Raw genomic sequence first — 23,995 nt, 5'->3', positions numbered from 1 at the left:
TTACACCTACTACGTATTTTATTGTATTTTATTTGCATAAACAAACTTCGGGGCTTTGCTAAACAGGAACTGTTCAAGTCAAAACAAACCAAACTCTAGCTGGTGTGTGGGGAACAGCACAGCAATCCTGGGGAGGGGGAGAGGGGAGCGCGGGCACGGCTGTGCCCCCCTGGCCAGGCTCAAACCTGGCCGGGAACCATCTGCAAACTGCTCCAGAGTATTCTTAAAGTAGAAGATAAAAAGAAACACATCCTAAGGGCTGTCCTCAATCAGCTCAGGAGGGATCTGCCTTTTGGTTTTATAAAAAGATTAATAAAAAATATTGAAAAATTCTCATCTCCGTTTATATTTTTTCCCCAAGTAGAATTCGGAAGTTCCTTAGAAAACTGTCATCTTGGAAAGGGCACTCGGGTCACAACCAGCTGCAGGGAGGAGACACAAATGCTACAAGCAGTTTGGGGTCCAGCACACACCAGGCCTAACAGTGAACACAAACAGTGGCCAGAAGTAGGGTGTAATTTTTTTTTTTTCTCTTTAAAACCATGCTAATTTTGTTAACTTCCAACATAAAAGGAAAACAATCATTTTTAAAAGGCCCTAAACTCAACTGTTACATAAAAAAAAAAAAAAAAAAAGTTAAAAAAAAAATCATAGCAGTTTGGTCCCAACAAGTGAATATTTAGATGTTTACTCACATGCTTCATTGTTTTCCTATTTATAAGAACCAAAAATAGTTTCCAAAATTATCTTTGAAATTGATGTTGCTACGTACGTAAAGGCCTAAAATAAGCAGAGTATGAATTTAGAAAACTGAATACACAATAGGGGAGGAAAATTTGAGCGGGTGAGCGAACCCCGACCGTCACTGGGTCAAATTATAAAAGAGAAACAAATGTCAGGACTGGTGGGGTCAGGTGGGCACAAACCGAAACCACATCGTCCTCAACGCCTGTTACCAAAAAATAACCGACCATCCGTAAGGTCACAGAGGAGGGAAAATCTGGGATCTCACCCAGTGCTTGAGACCGTATCCAGTCCAGAGGGGAAGTCTTTGGGAAGAGAAACTCCAGGAGTGGATCCAAGCATAAATGATGGGTCAGTCAGTCCCAGTCCGTGCCTGGGGAGGCTGAACTCTGGCGATGCGGTTCTCCAACGTCGGGATCGTTTCCGAGCTCCTCTCCAGGGCCCTGCTCAGCCCCCGGGGATCCCCCGGGCTCCCCAGCACCAGCCTGGCCCCCCTCCCGCCGGGGCTCCCGGAACCGCGCGGGCCCCGCGGTTACTCGGCCGCCGTCTGCAGGTTGTCCTTCTCCTCCCGGTTTTCCGTCCCGCTCTCGTCGTCCTCGATCTCCCCTTCCTCCCCACTGAACTTGTCGTGAGCCCACTTGGGGCTGGTGCTGGACTTGCGGAACATGAAGCGGCCCCGTCCCCGGGGGAAGGCGCCGCGGCCGCGGCCCCGGCTCACCCACTTGTCCGCGGCCTCGCCCTCCCGGTCGTCGTGCTGCAGGGTGAGACAGGACAGCAGGTGAGATAGGCTGACACAACCCTGGCACCTGTCTCCCACTGCCCTGTGCCAGCCACTTGGTGGAATCCACTCTACAAGGAGCAGGAACGAGCTCTCTTTAGGCAGAGCCAGCAGCTTCCTGTGACGTGTCACCCGAAGCCTTCCCCGCTGGGTTAAGGACAGCCGGTGCTTTCACCTCGAAAGCATCTGAGACCAGACACACCTGGAGCACACAGATGTTTCAGCACCAGGTACGTACCAGGTAGTACTTCTTGCTCTTAGGTGTGTACTCGGGGTCCCACTCCTCCTCTCTGCTCCGCTTCTGGAAGTCGTTGTTGCCGCCGCTGTTGCTGTTGTTGTTGCCTGAGAAGTTGCCTCTGCCCCATCCTCTCCCTCGAGCTCTGAACTGCTGCAATGGCAACACAGAGCAGAAAAATAGTAAGGTTTCAGAGGCAGTGCCCTCCCATCCCAGCCACGTTCCAGGGCTTCCAGGAGATCCAGCATCCCTTCCTGCCCACTTTGGGAATCAACCCTTGGGCCAGGGGGTGGAGAACACTTACAAAGGTCCCTCTTGCTCTTCCTCTCTCATTTGGGCCAGTGAATTCCTTAGTCCCAAGCCGGGACTTGTCAAAGCCTGTGGAGCTCTCCTCCCTCTCCTCAGTCTCCTCGGGATACTCCTCTCCTTTGACTGAGTGAGAGGACCACGAGGACGATGAACTGGACCTGGATCTCTCACGCACCCGTCGGTGTTTCCTGTTTCAGTGATGGGAAATGCAGGGAGGGGAACACCAACAGGGTTAGGAACTCAGCTGTGACCCACCTGATACAGAACCATTGTGTCAGCACTCCATTATCAATGCCACTACAAGAGGAAAAGCCACAGGAAGAGCTCAGGTTCTAACACAGGGCCCAAGTGCTCTCCAGGAGGAACTTGTTGCTCCTTCCTAAGGTGTTCACACCATCTGCTCTGAGCTAAGCATGCACCCACAGAGTTTTATTCAATGGAAAATTAGGCTAATAGAGAATTATTAAATTAACATCAAAGCCAAGTCATTTCAACGTGGCTGTTCTGACACAACAGGAACAAGAAGGAAAAGTGACTCACCCATCCTGACACATGGAGCCTTCCCATTTACCTTTTACAGTTACTTAGTGTTTCAGACAGATACAATGATATCGAGAGGACACGCAGAGGGGTAACTGAGGCCACTGGAGCAGTTATGTCCCAGGTGCACCACCCTGTGTACAACTGTGTGTACACGATGTCGTCTCCAACCTGAGCAGCAGAGACAGGAGAGGCAGAAGGAAATGGCTACTGGGTTTCCTACATACTTTTTCTTTGAGCCTTTGTGACTTTTCTCCGTTTTCTCAGTTGATCTTTCCCTTGAGTGACTTGAATCTCTCGAGTCCACCGACTCCCTGGATTTATCCCGTTTAAGATCTCTTTCCTTATGTTTTTTACGGCGTTCAATATCAAGGCGCAGATCAACAGGGTCGTCCTTATATTTCCCTTCAGCCTACAAAGGCAGGGGAGAGGGGAGAGTTGAACACAAGGTCTGCAGTGCCCCAGCTCAGCACCATTTACTTTGCTACTGACTGCACAGACTTCTGGAGAACTGGAGTTTAACTGAACTCTAATCAATATTCCATTTTAAGATGTAAAATAATGCACTATTATAAAATAAGTTTTCATTTGTCTGAATTCAAATTTCCTACACTTAAGATCACTGTTTTTCAAACTTTCAATTTCCTCTTTAAACAGCATTAGAATAAACAGCCTGGAACAGGGGAGGGAGAGACATGGAAGCTGGCATTTATTGTACACCACAGCCAGGGAGAGATGTGAACAACTTGGGAATCCCATCCAGCTGATTATGTGTCACCACCACAACGTGGCAGAGCTGCCCGAGAGCCCGTGGACCCCAGACCTGGAAGTGGCACTTCAGGAGAAATAAAAGCTGTTTGCTGCTTGGAGACACCCAAAATTGCAACTACTGATCCAAGGGGGCAGGAGATGGAGGCCACTGAAATGCAGCATCCAAGGGGTCTGTGAGAAGGCCAAACATCCCATGGACAGGGAGGCTTTGCTACGTCTGTCAGGGGGATTTACTCGGTGCAGACATCACCTACAGCTCCTCCCCCCGGGCTGGAGGCACCCTGTGACAGCTGCTCCACACAGCTAAAGCAAGCTGGTGTTTCACAGAGCAAAAAACCCACCAGCTGCATGAAAAATTAAAAATAAATTTACATTGCTAATTAAAAACAAACATAAAAACCACCTGGCAGTGCTTGCTGTGAGCTGTATTTAAATGGATACTTCAGGAATGGATTAGGAGTTTCTCTGGGAAATGAGCAGTTGTGTTCCCTGTGTCTCCTTTGAGCCCTGTGGTACCTGGGTGAGGTTCTGCTGCCTGCCCAAACTGACAGTGGCTGTGGTTCTGACAAGCAGCAGGAGGGCTGTGGGAAGCCTTACACCACATGTTGGTAACAACACCCAGCCTCAGCCATTGCTACTGCATTTACACAACACTCATCCTGGGAACTGTACGACTTGATATGCAACATACATCACATTAATCGCCTTCAATTAAATACAAAAGGATTAGTAATTCTCTAGCTGTTAAATTTTTTACTTACATGAGTTTCTAACCACTTTTTTGTTTAAATAAATATGTCAAATAACGCAGGAGTGAGAGCAGGCATTTTGTTTTGGTATTTTGCTCTTCTACTTTCCCCAGGCAAAGAGCTTTAATTTCTACTCTGAGAATAAAACTGCTCCCAACACGGTGGATGACAGATAAGTGACAAAATCGGCAGCAGCTCCCTTATGTGGCACAGCAAACACCTATTTGGGTTTGGGAGGGCACGTCTGTTTCTCGGAGGGCTGGCGAGCTGTTTGGAAACCACGTTTATAACACACTCTGCCAAGCTGATGCTCAGAGTTCAGGCCCATCAAATCCATCTCACCATCGTCCATGTCAAGCCACAAGTGTGTTTGGAAAAAATCGAAAACAAATATGAAACAAGTAAGGTTTCAGCAGGACTGGTTAAAATCTCTTCAATGTAAATATGTATGAAGGTGAATAAACAAAGGTTAAAATCTCAAACATTTTACGTTAAGCCTTTTTTATGATTGTTTACAGTGAGTGCAATGGCTTAACATTCATCTACTCAGTAAAGCTAAAACACTCAATCCCAAATGCTCTGGATCTAAGACAAGTGCTGAATGTTAAAGTAACAGCAATCAACAGAAATTGTACAGTAAGTTGTTAGAACAAAATTTATCATCTGCTTAATAGTGTATCTGCTTTAGCTCAGCATTTAGTTTTACTTTCCTCTTTTTGACATGCATGTCTTTGAAAACATGGTTGGCAATATTGCACGTAACAATGGAGTTAATCATACTTACAAGCAGAAAAATATCACAAAAAGTCTCTTCTCTCATCATGGGCACTTGTTCCAAAAATCCTCTCTTTTTTCTCAAGCTCACCTCAATTGACTTTGGGGTCATTTACCATAGTCTAACCACTTCACAAAGGTTGTTGATACATTTTTAATAAAAATTAACCCTTTGTAGTTCATTTTTAGAATTATGCCCATCCTTAAAAGAAAAACACAAACTTAAGTAGAGAGTAATTTAAACAAAAACATCACTGTTAAGTTCATGCCCAATGCACTCATTTTGTTGAATTAAACTAATCAGAGTAACAGTTCACCTTGAAGCCAGGATCTCTGGAGCTTTTCGATTCCTCTTGAGAGAATCCATGTTTTCTAAAAGTACTGGGAGATATATCTATCCTCCTAAAAGCAAACAAAACACAGATATAACCTTACTTGTAAGAAGAATCTAAAGTTTTTAGATCAAATGCCATTTAAAGCAGAGTAGTATTTCCAAAGGTACTTAAAACTCCCCATATTTTTTCTCCCCTTTTTTTTTTTTTGGCTGAAGCTACCTATATATACTTGAATTATTCTGGAATTATTCCAGGGTTTAAGACAATGAAATCTGAAATACCCCAGCAATGTTAAGACAGTGTCTAATGGCACCAACCTGTGGATTTCAGGGCTCTTTTTGTTTTTAGCTGCATCTTGTTCCATTCCTTTCTTTAGATATTTGGTAAAGCGTTCGTTCAGTGTCATTGCTGAGGACCCAAAGTGATGCTCTGTCGGGGGGTGGAGGAAAGAAGTGCCAAAACATTAGTGCCAGTTTTGTAAAAAGACAAAGCCCATCCCAGCTGCAGGACAGTGAAGCACCGTGGGATGAGCTCTAATGCTGCTGACAAATTCCAGTTTCAATCTTCAGTGTTTCAGTGAAATGAGCAATTCCTGCCAGTGAGTCACCAATTCACCAGAACACACAATTCTAAGTCACACACTCTGAATAGTTCTCAGGTAAAAACAGGAACACCTTCTGCCTGTGCAGAAAGGTATTTATGTAAATAAAGATGATCATGATCGGGCTGTCGGTCTCATCTCTGGAATATCTGCTGGAAAACAACTCTGGGCATTAACCAGAGTGCACAGACCCCTGTTATTTGTACAAGGGAGGAGTGAACCTTCCCCTGAGGACACGTGGACTCGTGACCCACCTCTTACATGATGGACTATAGTCACTATGTGCTGAGCAAACAGTTCAGAAGGGCTTCGCTGCGACTGAGCCGACTGGATGTGATGGAAAATGGACCGGAATTCCTGCTCCTTCTTGTTGCTGTGCACGAGGTCCCGGCAGAGCTTGCGCTCCTGAGCCAATATGCCACTGGGACTGGGAAGGGAACAGAGCACAAGAAATAGAACAAGGGGGTCAAGGTGATTAATGCTGCAGGAGCTGGAAGCTGACTGATGTTTTACGTAGGATTGGGAAGGCACCTGAGAACGCTCCACAGTGTGAGCCAGGAGCTTCCTTAAACACCCCCAAACACACTGACCCGGGTCATTGGGATAATTCAGGTCACTGTTACTCTGTAATGCTGCGTGGAGAGTAAGAGCAGTAAAACACACTGCAGCAAATCACCAGGATTTACCCAGCAGAGTAACTTCACTGCACAACTCAGCTTCTGGCAGCCAGAAGCCACTGAGTACCTGACTCCAGCTGGGACTCCTCCCAGAGCCCCGTGTGGCACAGAGCTGGAGGCACAAGCATCGACATCCTGAACTGATCTTACATCCAGTCACAGAAAAGGTTAGGAAAAAGTTAATCTCTAGCTCCCAAGATCACAAACTGTGATGCAATATTGCTTAGCCTTCCTCGCACTTGGCAGGCACATGGGGATCTCAGGAAGAGAAACAGGAAAAAACATCACTATTGAGACTCCTCAAAAGCCAGCAGCCCCTTACCGTGCAAGGTCCTCATCGAAGGAATCCATCCGAATATTGACCTGGGCCTCACGGGTAATGGAAAAGGAGGATTTGCCAGGAGTCAGCCCCTCCACTTTGGTACCTGGCTTTTCCTTCACCTCAGAAGGCTTCCTTGGTGGGGGGGAAGAGCTTTTTTCCTGGCTTGATTTGTAAGTGGTCACTCTAAAATTCTTTTCAGGAACAAACCCCCTGTGACCAGGTTCAGCTCTCTTGGATCCTGGTCTCTCTTCCTTTTTGGACCTTTCAGAATAGCTTTCCTCCTCCATTTCATCAGATTTCCTTTGCTTCTCCTTTCCAGGTGGCAGGAAAACCACACCTTCCCACTTTCCTGACCTATCCTCTTCTTGATTTTTACTTGAAGTCGTCACAACTTTAGACATAAATTTGGGCTCATCGTCAAACTCCGAATCTTTCCGGCCTTTCCCCTTGTCTTTCTTGTCCTGCTCATCCGTTTCCTCTTTGCCATAATGACCTTCCTTGTGGAACTCTGGGACCTTAATCTTGTCGAAGTCATCCCGGAATTTGTAGCGCTTGGGGGACTGGCTGCCACGGTATCCCTTCTCCGAGTCAGCTTTGGAGCCATACGAGTCAGACTTTGCCTTTCCGTCTGTCGATCCCAACTCAGAGAAATTCCCTTTTTCTTTACTTTTTTCTTTCTCAACATTTGTTACTTTCTGGTCTTTGTCTTTCCCATTCTCAGCCTTCTGCTCTTCCAGATACCTGGTCACAAAACATTACAGGAGTTTTCATATTAGAGATCAACGAGGTCAATGAGTCAGTTCAAAGAGCCAAACTTCAGAGAACACCAAGTTATGCATGTACAGAAAGCTTCCTCTAGGCCCTAAAATAGTTAAAATGTCAAACTCAGCCTCGATTTAGACTTTAGTTCTCACTGAATTCAGCAAATACACAAGGAAATGGATATGCAGGACCGATGAAATGAGGCTCAAGAACAAATCAAACCCAGCTGACCCACAGATGCATTGGAAGGAAAAGAGGAACATCTTACCCACTCCGTTTATTTACTTACAAACCTGGTTCAGGAGAACAACACATCAAACCTTTCAAACTGGGCTGTTCTGCTTTAAACAACACACTGGAAATAAAAGCCTCAAAAGCTACTTCAAATTTGGGATGCAAGTTTCATAGGTAAGCTAAATATTTCATGACAGACTGCAAATACAAATAAAAGCAAACAGGTTAACAGAGGAGAATGTGCTGCTGGGAGAGATAAAACACTTCTGGTGAGAACAATTCAGGTGGTTTATAGCATCAGAACAGTTTTAAAGCATTCACAAAGCAAACCCTGGCTCTGGGAAACAGAGCCATGGACATCAGCTCAGTGCTTGGGAAAGCCCAAACAACAGTCACAGGGGTTTTTTCCCTTTTCTTTTTAAATTTCAGACATCCTTGATATAGAATCAGATCAAAACAACTCTAAAAATAATAAAGATCTGAAACCACTAGTGAATGGTGCCACATCTTTTGAAACAAAGCATCACCTTCAGGCACAATCTGCAGTGGACTATCCAAGAGAATCATGGAAGCAGATGCCTTCTGCATGGAAGGATGTCTTTATTTTAGGGACGATCTTGGTGCTTTAATTTCCCATCCTACCCACACACACAGGCTCAGGCACTGCAGCTGCACCTGCCTCGGGCTGTTTGCAGCAGGACATGCAGTAGGATTTAATGAATTTCTTCTAATTTATAGTATGTAAGGCAATTCCAGAATGCAACACTAAAAATGTCTCTTACTGACACATAAATAACTTGGGAAATGCAGCTTCCAGCTGCCAGGAAATCTCCTTGGGCACATCTTCAAGTATTCACGGGTTATGAATACTTCTGTAGGGAACATATACCATCTTTAGAACTATCCAAGTTGGAAAACCAATCCCAAGTTCCTACAAACTCAGGGCTCGGTCTGTATTTTGCTCTGTGGCTTAGACAGAACCAGCCCCCAGCTGGAGCCTGCCCCAGAGCCCTCTCCCCGCTCACAGAGAGCACCCACAGGTGCAGCTGGCTCCTCAAAAACAACACAAAAAGCAACCCAGCACCACAGACACATCACTTGCCTCTTGGAGAAGGCTCCTCCCCCGGGAGCTGTGCCTTCCTCCTTCGGAGCGGCCCCGTACAGCGAACTGACCGGCGTGGGGCTTTTGCACACCGGGCTCTTCCTGGTGGGGCTCAATCCCGCCGAGCCGTGCTCGAAGGGGCTCTGGTGGGAGCCCCCCTGGAAGGAGCCGGAGCCGCTCTGGGCGGCAGAGCCCATCGGGGATGGGCTGGAGCGCGGCGGGCTCTGCTTCTGCACGGGGCTGGGCCGGGGCGAGCGGCGCCGCACCACCACCGACTGCAGCGGGCTCTTGAGCGCGGGGCTGCGCTCCCGCGGGCTCAGCTCCGACACCGAGCCCCTGGACGCGGAGCCCGCGCCGTAGCCGCTCACGTCTTGCCATGGTTTCGACCCCTCGGATGCCTTGGCGTCTTGAGCCCCCGCTCCTGAGAACGGCTGCTCCTTGGACTCGTCTCCTTGGCTCTCCCCCGCAGCCTGGGACGCGCGGGCGTCCTTGGAGGAGGACTTCTTCTCCTTCCCAGATTTGCGCTTGGAAGACTCGACCCGGCTGTGGTTGGAGGAAGAGCGGGAGGAGGAGGACCTCCTCGAGCGGTCGGAAGATGACTTGTCGGAATTCCTGGAATGGCTCCTGGAGCGCGGGGACGGAGACCTCCTCTTGGGCGAGCGGGAGCGCGAGCGGCCCCGGCGGGGGCTGTAGGCCTGGCGGTAGTTCTGCCAGTTGGACCTGTAGTTCCCGTACCCGCCGCGGTTGTACTGGCCCCAGGGGTAAAACCCGCGGTTGCGGCCGCGGAAATAGTACGGCCTGCGGTATCCTCGGTTATGGCCCCTGAAATCCCGGTTCTGGTACACCCTGGGGTGGTTCCTCTCTCTGTTGTGAGATGGAGAGTATGATCTCGAACGAGACCTAGAACTGACAGAAGAAAAGAAGTTACGCAAATATTTTTTGCGCTGGTTTGCTTTTAGAGTTTATTCCTCCGCCACAATCTGGATTTGAAGCCTCACAAAAAAAAAAAAAAAAGAATTTGAAAAGCTCATTTCTAAGATTCTAAGAGTAATTTCTTTGGTTTACCCCTATCTGACTGAGGTATTTCACTTTGCCATGGAAATAACTTGTACCTGTGATACTGTCAAATACTTGACTTCAGGATCACTGTACAGACCATAATAAGCCCATGCTGCTCTCCGCTTTTCTGGGATGAACATGGTGCTATCCAGCTTCACAAAAAAGTGACAGACCTCAAACTTCCAGTCATTTACAGCTCCAGGTCAATCTTATACCCCATCCACAAAGAAGTATTTTTTATGCATATTATGCTGCTGTTATTGGAACAGATCCCAAATCTTCCTCTTGTGCCCCAACTTCTCGTGTACTTTGAAATTCTGACAATCAAGATGAAACCCCACTTCTCTGTCGGGTGAGTTAAATAAATGCTTCACCCCGAGAGGAGAAGAGCAGCCCTGGAGCAAAGGGCTCGCTGCTCTGTGGGTTTGAGCTCCCAAAGGTGCATCCCCAGCACAGCCCCGGAGCTCCCGAGGAGCGGGACAATGGTGGGACACGCTGGTGCCACCAGGGGGGGCTGTGGGTGCCCCGCCCGCATCCACAGAAACAGATTCCAAGAACACAAAACCCTGGAAAAACACGGATTTCAGCGGCCGGGCATTAGGGGCTAATTGTCCCAGCGGCCTCTTCCATTAAATTGCTGGAGCTGCGGTTGTGTAACCGCTGAAGGCCCCACTGTAGCTCAGATCCCAGAGCTGCAGGAAGGATTTCACAGCTGTTGGGAAAACAAACTTCCGCTCTGAGTCTCAGATTTTAGCCAATTTGCATTAGTGAAACAGAGAAAGTGTCCAAACTGAGAAGCTGAAACAGAAAAGAGATTTTTCCAAATGGAATCTCAGTCAATAACATTCACTGGATCCATTTCCACAGCCCTTCCTTACATTCTGAGCTTTGGCCCTTGGTCATATTCCAATGGACGTGGACTTCCTCACACAGACCTGTGCTGCCTCTCCCACCCCAAGCCCCCAGAACCAGGGGAGAACAACCTGCTGTTGGAATTCCTGCACCATTAGCACATGTGTGCAGTCAGAGATGTATTTCAGTTCTGTTTTCATTTCCTCCTCCTACCAACCAGGTCACGGTTTAGAAGGAAACTCTTATTCATACTTCAGTCATGGCTAGCAAACAGTTTAATGATCATTTTAACAGATGCTTCATCCTTTAAACAACCAAAAATCTTATCTGAGACACTTCTTCATTCGAGCAGAGGGAAAAGCAGAGGGGCAGGAGGCAAGAACCACTTATAACAAGCTCTAGTCCAAGGCCCGAGGAACACAGACGCTCAATTTTCAGACAACTGCTGCATCTGGGATCAATTATCAGCAGGGACCTGTTCCACGCCACTTCCAAAGTCTGCTCCAGCGTTTTAGAGAGGCTGCAGCAGGAAGATTTCACTCCAAAAGCAGCAGAGACTATTTACCAGAAAATTCTTTTGAAAAATACAGTAAAAGTTATACAGTAAAAGAAACACCACAAGTGATAATTCCCCCGCCTCTGCCAGCCCCCGGAGCTGCTGGCACTGCACTGCTCCAGGGCTGAACCCCCAGCATTTACAAGAGGCAAAAGTGAGAAACAAAGTCACAGAAGAGCAGGAAATACTAGGCAGACTCCAACACGGCATTGTAACTTTTAAGAAACAGCAAACCTACCAAAGGAAAACAGTTTGTGGTGCATCCTGAAGTGCACAGCAATGGACTTTTACAGCGAGATCCCACCAGACCTACCTCACCTACCTCGGAGCACATCCCAAGGCCAGGCAGGGGGGCTGGGCTGGGCTGACCCCCTCCATTCTGAGGCTTTTTTGTTTTTAAAAAGGAGTTATTTACAATGCAAAAGCAGCTTCAGCAGCAGCACAGAGGAAACAATCATGTTTGCACGAGTTGCCTTTGTTTTCAACTGCCAAAGTTCCTTCACAGCTAGAGGATAGTCCCAAATGAGCATGGATCTTCCAGCACTCCAGCTCCCTTCTGCAAAGGACTCCCTTGGAAGCCTCCGAGAAGTCTCCGCCTCTAATTTAGTTTTGTCATGTCAGTCTTTCTCCAACTGTACATTCATTAGAGCCTCTGCATGTTAAAAATCCCTAACTGTTAACACTCCCATGTGCTCCCAGCCCAGCCTTTTCAGAATACGTGTCACTCACTGCAGTGGGAGAGCAGTGGAACACCATCACACCCCGCCCAGCTGGAATGGCTTTGCCAGGCACAGAATGTTTAGCCAAAAGGAAAGGAAAAACCAGATATCCAGGGAAGGCACAAGCCTCTAACTGGCCTGCTCAGAAGCAATTCAGGGAGGTAAGGACAACTATTATGCACATTAATGATTTCACAAAATCAACCCTAAGCAGCAAAATTATCTACTTTAACCCTCCAGAAGGATCATTTCTGTTACCTGGCTCTTGCACGTTGAGGGGAGGGGCAAGGGAACAAGGACTGCCCCCATCTTTTACAGCAGTGTCTTAAACTGACATTAAAACCTGTTTCAATTCATTTTTGAAGGAGGGAGGAAAATGTGACGTCTGGAAAGGCCCCTTGAGTCTGGGATCAATTACATTAAAAGCTTAAAAAAAAAAAAGCCAAGAAATATCTTGACAATAAACATTTTGTTCTCCTAATTTATGTATTTATTCACCAGCTATTCCCCTAAGTCACTGAAAACACCCAAACAGCACAGGTTGGCAGGAAACAGCCCGAGACTTGGGGCGTTATCTGTCCTGGGATCAAACCAAAGTCTCTCCCTGGAAAAGAGTTAAGTGACAAACCAGCTGCACAGGGAGGAAAAGCCCCGTTCCACCCTTTGGCTCCAGGGCTGCCCACACTCACCTGAGCCTGCGCTTCCTGGAGCGTGAGACGGAGCGGGAACGGGAGCGGGATTTGGAGAAGGAGCGGGAGCGCGACCTCGACCCCGACCTCGAGCGGGAAGAACGGGAGCCAGATTTGGATTTGTTTGTTTTAGACATCTTTGCAAGCACCTGTCAGTGCACCTGAGGGAAAGAGGGAAACAAAAGTATTTGAGAAATGAAGCATGTGGCTGATAGGAGAGAACAGGCACCTCCTGGCAGGCTGACAGATTCCAGGGACAGGGAGCTTGATAAGCTGGAAATAGGAATGTTTGAAGTGCCTGCTGAGAACAGATGAATGGTGCTGGGCTCAGAATAGAAGGCTTATTTCAGCCTAAGGAGGAAATCTGCAAAAAGAATAAAAGGCTTTAAACGCAGAGGAATCACAACTGTGACTGTGACAGCGAAAAGCAGCACGTTAATGCAGCCCCAGGAAGAGGAAGGGCCACCTTTGGGCAGGCAAACCAGTCCCTGGAAGTGCAATTCCACATCACTGCCAGTACAGCCAGCTGCCACTGCTTCAAAGAGGGAAGAAAGAAAAAGGCTTACCATTAAAAAACCAAAAAACCCACCCCCTGAACTCTTATCAAAACTTTCAGAAGGAATCACCAAAAAATGGATACCCCAAGATACAGGAATAGGACCCTATTTGCACAGCTCTGCTCAGGTCCAATCCTGCCCTCCCTGCTGGGGCAGTTGCTGTGATCAGTCACCAGCGTGGATCACCCAGTGAGGAGTTCTGTTGCAGCCAAAATAAATCAGATGTCCTTCCAAATATTCAGAGACAGAAGAGATTACACTGTAGCATTAAATGACTCAAAATAGCCATAATTATGAATTACCTGGGCTATTTTCAGGCACGTATCCAGGTAAAGATTAAAGAGTCCCTTAAAAGATGATTCAGGGAATAGTCTGACCACACAAATGTTTGAGTTACACCCTCCCATCATCTATTCTCTTTTATCAACAAGCAAAATTTGCATTAATTGAGTATTGCATAAGTTATCAACAAATTTTTTAGCCAAAATGACTAATGAAAAAGAGCCAGAAATAAAAAGGAACTATATTAGTATAACTCCATTTACTTTTCACCCACTGATTAAAAATAGAGGCACTCAGGTACACAAACACAACTGATCAAGTACTGCTGCTGTTATGTCCATTTTAAGGAAATTCCAGAGGACTGACTTGCAATGCCTTCACTTCACTCTCCAAAATTACATATATGGTTATCAAATACTCCAACTTCTGCCAGGGCACTTCCAGGAAGAGCACAATGCCCAGCCCAGGAGTGACTGATGGGAGAGTGGGTGGTGGTTCATCACCACAAACGAGACTTTCCAGAAACGGGAAGTTGGCTTTCATTTTAAAAAAATCATGTTACGTGTTCCCATTCTTCCCTTTCACTATACTAAAGATGTTATATCAATTCCAGTGCTATAATACATTCCACACCGGAAAGCACGCAGGAAAAAATAATAAAATTAATGCTTCCTGTTGTATTAGGAAACAATAAGTCGCCCCAGGGATGAAAACCAAAAGGCACTGTCACTGAGAACCAACGTTCATTCTTGTGCTTTTTCAGAGAAAGAATGTCTGAAAGGATCAGTTATAAGTATTTCCTTTTAATTTACTGAATGCATCTGTTGAACCAGCAACACTTCCTACTCTGTTGGCCAAAACAACCCAGTGCTGAGCACTGGAAACCAACACACGAAAAAGCAGCAGAAGAAATAAATGGTAACAGGAACCACTAAAAGATACAGAAGATGCTGCAGTGACTCCCAGGAAGCCCTGAAAAGACCCCCAAAACAGATTTTAGAAGTATCACTTTGAGTTGTTTAGGAGTCTTTGTCTTTCACTTTGATCCCCAGCACTTCCCAGCCCGGTATGTGCAACCTGTGCCAAACGTCTTGGAAGGGTTTGTTATCTCTGCCAACACTTTTAATGTTGATTCATTCCAGACATGTGAGGTAACTCCTACTGGAATAGAAACTGAGTTGCTGTGCTCTATCAGCACTGAAAAGGTTAAACAAACTGAACACTGGAGTCAGGTCAGCTCCCCTGAGTTAACTGCAGTTGTAAACTTATTGTGATGTACATTTAGTTGTTCTAAGAGTGACTGACCCAGAAAAAATGTGTTCAGCAAAAAACCCTGCTCTGAAAGAATCTCTTCTTATAAAAGGGATCTTAGAAAGATATTTTTAAAATAAAAAGGTGCCTGTAAGTGAAGCAAAGGCAAACTCTGAGAACAGCAGTGGCTGCTCACCTCCCATTCCCATTTTTCCCCTGCCCAGGGAGTTGTGCCCAAGGCACAAGGCTCAGAATAATCTGTCTGGCCCTGAGCAGGAACTACAGCAGAAGCATTCACACAGTACTATGAAGACCTGTCCTTACAGTCTGCTCTGCCTTAGTCCCATTTCCTTCCTGCCCACAGCTACAGAACCACCATCCCTGGCCCCGGCTCCATCTCTGCCTGGGGAGGGACAGGGCTCATCCTGCTCCTGATCCAGGTCCCCTCACAAGTGTGACTGCACACATCTGGAGGGCATGTCCTGCTGGAAACACTGTCAGGGGTTTGCAACACTGTTTTTCAGTTTGTCTTGTCTGCAGCCCCAGTTCTAAGCCACGATGCAGGTCTCCCCAGGGAGCGTGTCTTGCATCCCAAATGATCGGCACTGATCTGAGCCTGCTGAGTTTAAAAGTTCTGGTAAGGCATTACCTTGCTGGAAACTTGATCTGCCATAAAAAAACACTGTATGGAGCACTTCTTTGCCTTCTCCATTCTTAAGTCCTCAGGGCAATCCAGCACAGCACTCAGAGATGGAAACAATAGAGGAACAAATGCTCCCACTGAGGCACCACGATGGACTTTGCCCGGAAGACAAACTATTGTCAGGAAACAGTGGTAGGAAAGTTAATGTTTTACCTCCTGACAGATCTCAAAAGAGCAGCTGAACTCTGCTCCACAGCAACAAAAAGGTCACCACTTAGAGTCTCTCACTGCTGTGCACTTCCATGAGCTTCCACAGCTTTGGAATTTAAATATTCACGACAGTTAAGAACTTCCATGGCCACTGACTGAAATCACTGCAATGCTCCAGCAAAAAAACAAATGCTGGAGGAGGACACAGGAGTAGAATATGGGGTTTAACACAGACCAGTGTGACATGGAATAACCTGGCCAGTTAAGGTATCTGGGGGAAGCAGTCCTTTTCTCCCCAGAATTAACAGGGTGTAAATCCAAGAATCAGTCAATGTAGCATTAAAAAAAAACAAAAGCAGGTACTACTTCTTCCAGGACATCCAAGATTATTTCCCTAAACTGTTCTAGTTTACCCTTCTATTTCGCAGTTATTTGGGAAGACAGGCCCAAACATTCCAAGACATGAGGCTGAGATTTTTCTTCTAAACCTGTTCTGTACTTTTTGCACAGCAACATTTAAGAATGAAAGCAGAATTCAAGCAACAGTTTAACTTGCAGCACGCCCAGGACAGAAGGGATATAAGAAGGTCTATTCCAAATCCCAAGACAAGCAGTTTTACCTCTTGTGAAGGCCTTTTCTGCTGTGTGCCTACCTGCTGGAGCAGGTTCACCCCTCACACCCTTCAGTCAGGTTTCAGAGTCTCAGCTTTGTCAGTTATGAAATCAGGAAGAAAACCTGAAATGAGAAGAAAACACACCTTTGTATGTGCATTTTTTGTGCTTACCACCAGTGATGAACAGGAGCCTGGCTGCCTTAAGCTCTCCTGTTGCACCCAAAACATTCATCAGATCCTCATAAAGAAAAGCATGCACAGATTTTTTTAAAAATTATTTTTGCTGTTGTCTTGTCCACCTGTCTAAGGGTCCCTGAAGAAGAGAGATCTCACCTTATATCTTGCAAAGACCTTTGACTTTCAGCCTTTCACAGTGGCTGCCAGAAAAGAGTTTGCCAAACCCATTTTTTCTTGCTGTGTGACAGAACACTTGGGTTTTGTTTGCTTCTTCACCTATTTCCCAAACACCACCATTACCACCAAGTTTTGGTACAATCTCCCTCAGAGGTGTTATCCAGAGTAGAAGCTGGATTCTCCTTCAGAAAGGAAAACTGTTCTGGTACTTGGAGAACTACTACAGAAAAAGGAACCAAGACAACACACAACAAGGACCAGTAAACCTTTCTTCCAGACAGGGAAAGGAAAGTAGGAAACGTGGGAAAGGAAAGTAGGGAATGTGCTCAATGCTCTCTGCTGAGGCAGAAATCACAGTCCAGGAGTTTCTTATTCCAGAACACCACAAAGAACATTTCCATGTGCCAAGTCATGGGTCAACAGAAGAACACTGTGGGTTGTCACAATGCCTTTTTCCAGGAATTTGTTCCCTGTTTCCAACTGGCCTGTGTTACTTTACGACTCTTTCCATCTTCCACTCCTTTGTTTGAAGTCTTTCAGGCAGCACCGGTTGGGATCTCAGCCCTTTCCCAGCTGCTGCAGCAGAACAGCCCTGCCCAGAGCTGGCAGAAGTTTCAGCTGAGACCACTCCATCCTGAGGTGTCACCGAGAATTCCAGACCATGGAGCACCACAGTGTGCCAGCTTGGGGGGAAAAACACAGCAGGGACCTCCCAGCCAAAGTAGCTGTTTATTTGTGTTCAGATCTGTCTCTAACACACCGAGCACAAACCCCAAACCCCTGGAAAGGAGGGACATGGCTTGTGTACGTACCTCAGAGCTGAGCTCAGCACTGTGACACTCCTTACGGTGGTTCCAGTTTATCACACCGTGTTTACAAACACTCCACTCATAAATGTTAAATATTTTGCAAAAGCATTTGTAGAAAGCTCTACAGAATTGTGGCAGGAAAACAAAAACTTGCTTGTTCCTTTCTGTCCAGCATTTGAGTGAAGCTGTGGAGGTTTATTTTGCTGTAGGACCCAAAGCAAACGAGGTGGCACCTCATTAGAGAGCACATTTCTGCCCGAGCCTCTTGGCATCCATTTGTGTTCTCCAGCACAGACATTCAGCTCGGGAGGAGCAGCTGAACTGCTCCTTCCTTTGCTCACAACAGCCTTCATTATCAGGGAACAAAAAAAAATTAATTCTCCTTCAGCCAGCTCTACAATTCCTAATCCCGAGCCCCAAAACCCAAACAAGATTAGTTCCTTCTAGAAAAAAACCAGAATAATCCCACACAGCACCTTACAAAGTGTGCTCTGTACAATGAGGCAGCAGCAACCACAGCAGAAATAAGCTTAGGAAGGGTTGCAGTTCTCTGCATGCCCCTGAAGTGCAGCAGTAAGGGCAGAGTGCAGAGCACACTCTGGTTGTGTTAGCTCAGAAATCCAACTCCAACACCTCACTTCCTACTGGATTCTTCCTTTTCCAGCTAATTTTTGGTGCAAGACCAAACCTTAAGTATGTTCTTGATAGCCACCTGCACAGCTCTCACTGCCAGCCAGGAGGGAGCAAATTAAAATGTCATTTCCAATCAAATTTCATTGGGGAAACAAAAAGCAGAACAATTTCTCTTCCTAGATCAAGGATCCAGTGTGTGTTTTCAGGAGATTAATGACCCAAGTTAACTAAAGCTACAACTGCACCTACCAACCTCTTCAGCAAAAAATGTCCTGGACAACACTGCTAAAAAATGACCAAAAACCCCAAACAGTGTTCTGCTCTAACATGTGCCAAACACGTTCTGGGGGAAAACACCCAGATTATTCTGCCAGGGCAAGAGAAGCTCAGGTTTGTCAGCAGCAGCTCCAATTTCTCTCTAGTCTATGTGCTTTCAAATTAAGATTTTCCTTCAAGAATATTTGGGTTTTCACACCATTAAACTAATCCCTAAAGAAGTTTAATCCTGAACTCCAGCCCTGGGTTTGGATAATTAGAACCAGGTTCTATGGAATGGCTGGAAGAATATTCACAGGTTCTCCTGGAAAGCACTGATTCTGCAGATTGCAGTGCTGAACAACCCCTTTCCAAAGAATTTGACCAGCTACAAACACCAATCAGTGACTTTTATCCTGAAACTGGCTACTTAACAAAAAATATTTTATGTATCTTTGAGCTTATAAAGTCGTATGTTGTTATTCAGACAGTTTAGTGACAGGGAGCTCAGGGAAACAAATCCAAGAAAAAGCTGATTAGAAATCTGGATGGTTTTCTTACAGAAGTCAGGCAGTTGGAACTTCTGTTAAACACAGAAGAAAAACATCCATACTTAAAAAAAAAAAAAAAAAGAAGGGGAAAAAACCTGTTTTATCAGCTTTTTCCTTCCAAACCTACACAACTTGGGAAGAGAGAAGTAGAAAAATCAGGTGTTTCCCCCAAACGTGGAAATTCTGCTTCCAAATAAACAGTAAATAATACAAACCCCAATTGATTTGGGGCTCTTTGGAATTTCTTCTGACATACACAGTAGAGGTACAGCCAGAACAGAATCTGTCCTGCAGGATTACAACTCTTCACACTTTTAACCTATGGAAAAACAAGCTCCAGCAAATTTCATTTATAAGCTGAAAAAGGCAAAACCACTCACATATTCTTGAGCCAGCACTTCATTCCCCTCTACCTTAACTCGAATCCTGTTTCCTCAGGGGAAAACAAGGAAAAGCATTTCCATGACCTGGTATAACATTTAATGTTCTTTAAAAAAGAAATTTAAAAATTGTGGGGTTATTGTGAGCACAAGGCTCCAGACCAGGCCACCCCTACACTCTGCCAGACTACAGAGGGAACAGAGGGAAATGCCTGTCCACAGGAATGCTGTACACATGGAATAAGCTTATTTGAACAGCATTTTCCATGCTGTGTTCACGTACCTTGTACAAGTGTCCTATCAAGTCTGGTTCTGAACACTGCTTTTTTAGAAGCAATTGAGCTCTCACCTAAGTAAAAAAGGGAAAATAAAATTTAAACCACGCCAGATACCAACAAATCCTCGCATTTTACCAGCACAGAAAAGGATTCTGATACTAGTCATTCATCCCAGCACCGTTTCCCAGTAAAAAAAGGTTGCCAAAATAATTCCATCTAATCAGACAGTGCACAGACACATCCCTTAACTCAGGAAACCAAGCTCATCCACAGCCCCACAGGAGCACTTACTGTAATTATTTTAGGTGTAGGTTACGAGGTACAGGATGCCCACCTGCTATCATGTGTCCAGGTTAGTGACACCATTACTGCTGAGCCTCACTCCCTTGAGGACAGAATTCCAGCCTGACACACCCCCCCCCTCCCCATCACCTTTGATGCTCCCAGAGCAGACACGCCTGGGGGGCTCCTTGCCCCGTTTTCCTCCCTCCTTTCACTCCCCCAAAGGCAGGAGGGCCCTGGAGCAGCAGCGGGAGGACTCTGGGGCTGAGCGAGCCCCGCACCCCTCGGTCACAGCAGGGGCTCCTCGGGGCTTGTGCAGCCACCTCACCCTGTAAATCATGGCAGGCTAAAAATGGCTGGGTGACGAATGTGCAGGAGAAATTGTGAGCAGGGCACTTGCTCTGGGATCACAGGAGCAGCAGCCACGAGCAGGGCTGAGCTCTCCTACACCGGGGAGAGGCACAGAGCACTGACAGGACAAAGGGCACGGGCAGAAAACTCTTCCTTGGGTGGGAAACGACCCCCAGGCAGGGCCGGGTGTCATCTCTGGGTGCCATTATCTGAACTTTTTTGTTGTGGGCCGGCAGTTCCGGTTACCATGGAGGGAGGCAGCACAAACACCATTCCCAGCTGGCACGAAACGTGATCCCGTGATTTCACTATTCATAGCTCTGACATGATAAAGCTAAATTAAGCAGAAACTCTTAACTTCTCCAACCTGCCAGCAGTGACTCCCTCTCCTCTGCTAACACAGTTTCCCTGGGAAGAGGGGAAGGATGTTTCCCTTAGGGCAGGAGACTCCAGCCCCACACACCCCGCCTGTCATCCGGAAACAAAATGGCACCGGCTCCTTCCCAGGCACCCCCTCGGCCTGGCTCCAGCAGGAACACAGACCAGATGAGCTCGTGGGCCAAATAAACACCTTCCTCTCTTGGGACTCACTACAGAACCCCTCTGAGCAGCCTAAGCCTCATTCCCAGGCCTGCCCAGGAACAGGGGCAGCTCAAGGTGCAGCAGCGCAGCCCCACTGCCCACCGGTACCTGTCGCGCCATTCCCTGGCACCATCACCTGGCACGAGCTCCCCTGGGACAGCTTTTGCAACCACCACCACCATTCTTCTCTATTCCAATACCCATGGCCTGAACTATATGGCTGAATATCCTGAAATTCCTGCCTCATTGAGGAACTCCCTGTACCTCCGTAATTCCGAGGAAACCACACGACCCAAACCCCACGTTCCTGCCCTGGCCCGTGCAGCCACTAAACACAGCTCAGGATATTGTAAACTTTTCCAGATTTGGAGAAAAAGTTCAAGGGCTACGAGGCTGCCCAAACAATTAATGAGTTCCAACACACCAACTGTCGTTACACAAAGACAAAGCCAAGTGAGCTGAAAAATACTCAAACTTCTGGTAAAACTGCACTATTCCTTCAGGGATACAACCAGGGGCCACCACAGCCTGACAATGAAAAGCATCCTCAGGCTCATCCAGCCCTGCCCAGCATTCCTTGGTCCTCCCAAGGCAGTATTTCTTTTCCAGCAGAGAAAGTGGGAGCAGGTAAAACAAATTTAGATCTGCTGACATACGCGGATCACCGCTTATTCTATATCCTGATGTTTTATGTACATAACATTTTCTAATAGCAGCACCCATGAGAGAAGGTGTTCACCAGCTCTCCTGAGGCACATCAGCCTCAAACACCTCACGCTGAGCCCACAGGCCTGCCCTGGCCTGAAGGACAAAACTTAACTTTCATGAAAGAGAACTAGTGGAGTTAAGGTCAGGGCACACGGCTGCTCTGAAATCCCAGCACACAGGGAAACCTCTTCCCAGACATCACTTCCTGAAGCACTGACAGCACAACTACATTTTCCAGAGACACAGAGCTCACGGAGAGGCAGAGAATCAGCACAGAAGGAGAAAAGCAGGAAGAAGCAGGGCATAACTCAGCAGAAACACGGGCAGGGCCCCACTGCAGCCCGGACCTGCTCCTGCCAGCACGGCCCAAGGCCTTACAGCACCTGGGAAAGGGACCTGCTCCCCACAAACAGCTCATTTCCTTACAGAATCACCCCACTTGGAAAAGACCTCCAAGATCACCGATGCCCACCTTGTCCCCCAGCACTGAGTGCCACGTCCAGTGGTTCCCTGGACACCTCTGGGGATGTGACTCCACCACCTCCCTGGGCAGCCCCTGCCAAGACCTGACAGCCCTCTGCAGTAAAACTGGCAGGGAAAAGGTGTCCCCTTTGGATCTCTGGACCAAAAGGAGGTGAAAAGGCTGTCACCCGAGGTAACAGGCAGCAAGGCCTCAGCTGCCCTGGGCCCCCCTTCTCCCCCTGGGCAGGAGCCCCAGTTGGAGGAGAAGGGTTCAGACTCCAGAACTCTGCAGCCCCAGGGTGGAGCTTGGAGCAGTCCCAGATCACAGGCTCTCACTTGGAACAGGCCCCAAGGCCCATGCCCTGGAGCACTGCCTCGGCAGCAGCATTCCCAACCAGCATTCCCAGCTTCCTAAGGACTTTGGAGGTAGCTCCAAATCGACTTCTCTCACCTGCCCCTCCTGTTCCCACTGAAGCAGTGACAATAACTCCCAGCAGGAAGGATGCCAATCAAAAATATACAGCAGCACCTGAAGAGATTTTAGACATGATCACAATGCCCTGGACTCTACAGAGGATCCCATGACAAAAAACTTGTATTTTAGGCAATTCAATACAAAACCTGGCATATTCTACCTCCTGATGTGCTGTGAGATTGTGCAACTCATAACAGAGGTCACAAAGTCAGCCATTTCCTTGCTCTGTGCCAGGCACATGTGAAGTGCTGGAGCAGGACACAGAGGAACCTCAGAACACTCCAGGACAAGGCCCTGCCGTGTCCTAACACTCATTTTTTTGTCCCTACAACGGACCCCCCTCAAAGCAACCTGAGAGGGGAAGTTTCAAACCATCTCTTGGCTGAGTGGAGCCCAGGTTATGGCACCCAAGCCCAGGAGCAGCTCTCTCAGCCTGGCACCCACAAAGGGCAGGGAAAGCCCACCCAAAATGTCACACCCCAGCAACACTGACAGAGCACCTGCTCTCACTCCCTCTGGGAGGGAACACTCAGGAGCCCTTCCAGGGGGCAACTGGATGATTAAACTGTCTGTGCTCTCAGCAAAGAGCAGCCTGGTGGGACCCTGCAGCAATAAAAGCTCTTCTCTCCCACCACCAGCCACGAGACAACCCAGAACATCTTCCAAACGTTGTTTACTTCAGGGAACAAACCTGTGCTTGTGCCACAGCACTCAGTACATCAGGGAGCTCCCCAGCTCTGACAACTCCAGGAGAAGCTGTTGCACAGACACACAGGAGTTCACCTCCCAGGGCAGGACACTGGGAACAGCTTCATACAGAGAGGAGGTTTAGATCAGAAATTAGGGAGAAATCCTCCCCTGTGAGGGTGGGGAGGCCCTGGCACAGGTTGCCAGAGCTGTGGCTGCCCCTGGATCCCTGGAAGTGTCCAAGGCCAGGTTGGAACAACCTGGGCTAGTGGGAGGTGTCCCTGTCCATGGCAGGGGGCTTTAAAGTCCCTTCCAGCCCAAACCATCCTGTGACTCTATGGAGAACTGCTTATTCCAGACTTATCATGTCACCTTCTGGCACGAACACCCAGAAACCCATCCAGGAGGAACTACAGTGACAACCACCTCGTGCAGAGTTTGGAATATATTTGTAGAAACCTCCAGCATGTTTATTTCCCTACAATGATAAAAATTAGAGAGGAAAAAACCTCTCATCACCCTGGGAGAAACGAAGGCTTAGGGCTCACACGTGGGTCTGAGCCACCGCAACGCCCCTGCTGCCACATCACCTGAAGTTCTGCCAAACTTCACGTTCAAACACGATGCAGAGCGGGGAAGGCGAGGGCACAAATCCCCCCCGCCGCACCGGGGGGAGGGCGGTGCCGAGCGCCGGTGAGTGACCCCGCGGGAGCCGCACACCGGCACACCCGGCCCGGGGCCCGCCCGCCTCCCCCGGCGGCGCCTCCCGAGCCGCGGCAGCACGACGGGACCGCGGGGGAACCTCCGGGGGCGCGGGCGGAGA

The 23,995-nt window shown here is 47.6% G+C and overlaps 1 protein-coding gene across 7 annotated transcripts; it reads right to left on the bottom strand.

Annotated features, from left to right (window-relative positions):
• THRAP3 (thyroid hormone receptor associated protein 3) lies at positions 1-19,984 on the bottom strand. Of its 7 annotated transcripts, XM_027668647.1 has the most exons (13): positions 19,631-19,978; positions 17,532-17,875; positions 16,405-16,487; positions 12,809-12,969; positions 8,934-9,839; positions 6,836-7,576; positions 6,091-6,263; positions 5,553-5,664; positions 5,218-5,302; positions 2,834-3,018; positions 2,062-2,254; positions 1,761-1,910; positions 1-1,498 (listed from the first exon to the last, which is right to left on the bottom strand). In XM_027668647.1, exons 4-13 carry the CDS (start codon positions 12,943-12,945, stop codon positions 1,277-1,279), a joined length of 2,904 nt encoding a protein of 967 aa, XP_027524448.1. In that variant the 5' UTR covers positions 12,946-12,969; positions 16,405-16,487; positions 17,532-17,875; positions 19,631-19,978; the 3' UTR covers positions 1-1,276. The 7 variants fall into 7 exon arrangements, with proteins under 7 accessions (XP_027524448.1, XP_027524452.1, XP_027524450.1 ...); XM_027668651.1 differs by lacking the exon at positions 17,532-17,875 and having other exon boundaries at positions 1,761-1,907; positions 19,631-19,984; XM_027668649.1 differs by lacking the exon at positions 17,532-17,875 and having other exon boundaries at positions 16,372-16,487; positions 19,631-19,979.
• Between the last annotated feature and the right edge of the window lie 4,011 nt (positions 19,985-23,995).

This window comes from Corapipo altera, unplaced genomic scaffold, assembly GCF_003945725.1.
Source record: "Corapipo altera isolate COAL_440 unplaced genomic scaffold, ASM394572v1 297, whole genome shotgun sequence".
In the NCBI taxonomy this organism is placed as follows: Eukaryota; Metazoa; Chordata; class Aves; order Passeriformes; family Pipridae; genus Corapipo; species Corapipo altera.
Note: the sequence above shows the minus strand (reverse complement) of the source record. Positions and strands in the feature narration are given on the sequence as shown.

What these genes read in the sequence shown, in the direction of transcription:
- THRAP3 (XM_027668649.1), bottom strand. Translation starts at nt 12,945, where the DNA reads ATGTCTAAAACAAACAAATCCAAATCTGGCTCCCGTTCTTCCCGCTCG. An exon ending in TCCAGGAAGCGCAGGCTCAG is followed by an intron (nt 9,840 to 12,808) that starts GTGAGTGTGGGC and finishes TTCTTCTGTCAG; the next exon opens with TTCTAGGTCTCGTTCGAGAT. An exon ending in AAGAGCCCTGAAATCCACAG is followed by an intron (nt 5,303 to 5,552) that starts GTTGGTGCCATT and finishes GTTTGCTTTTAG; the next exon opens with GAGGATAGATATATCTCCCA.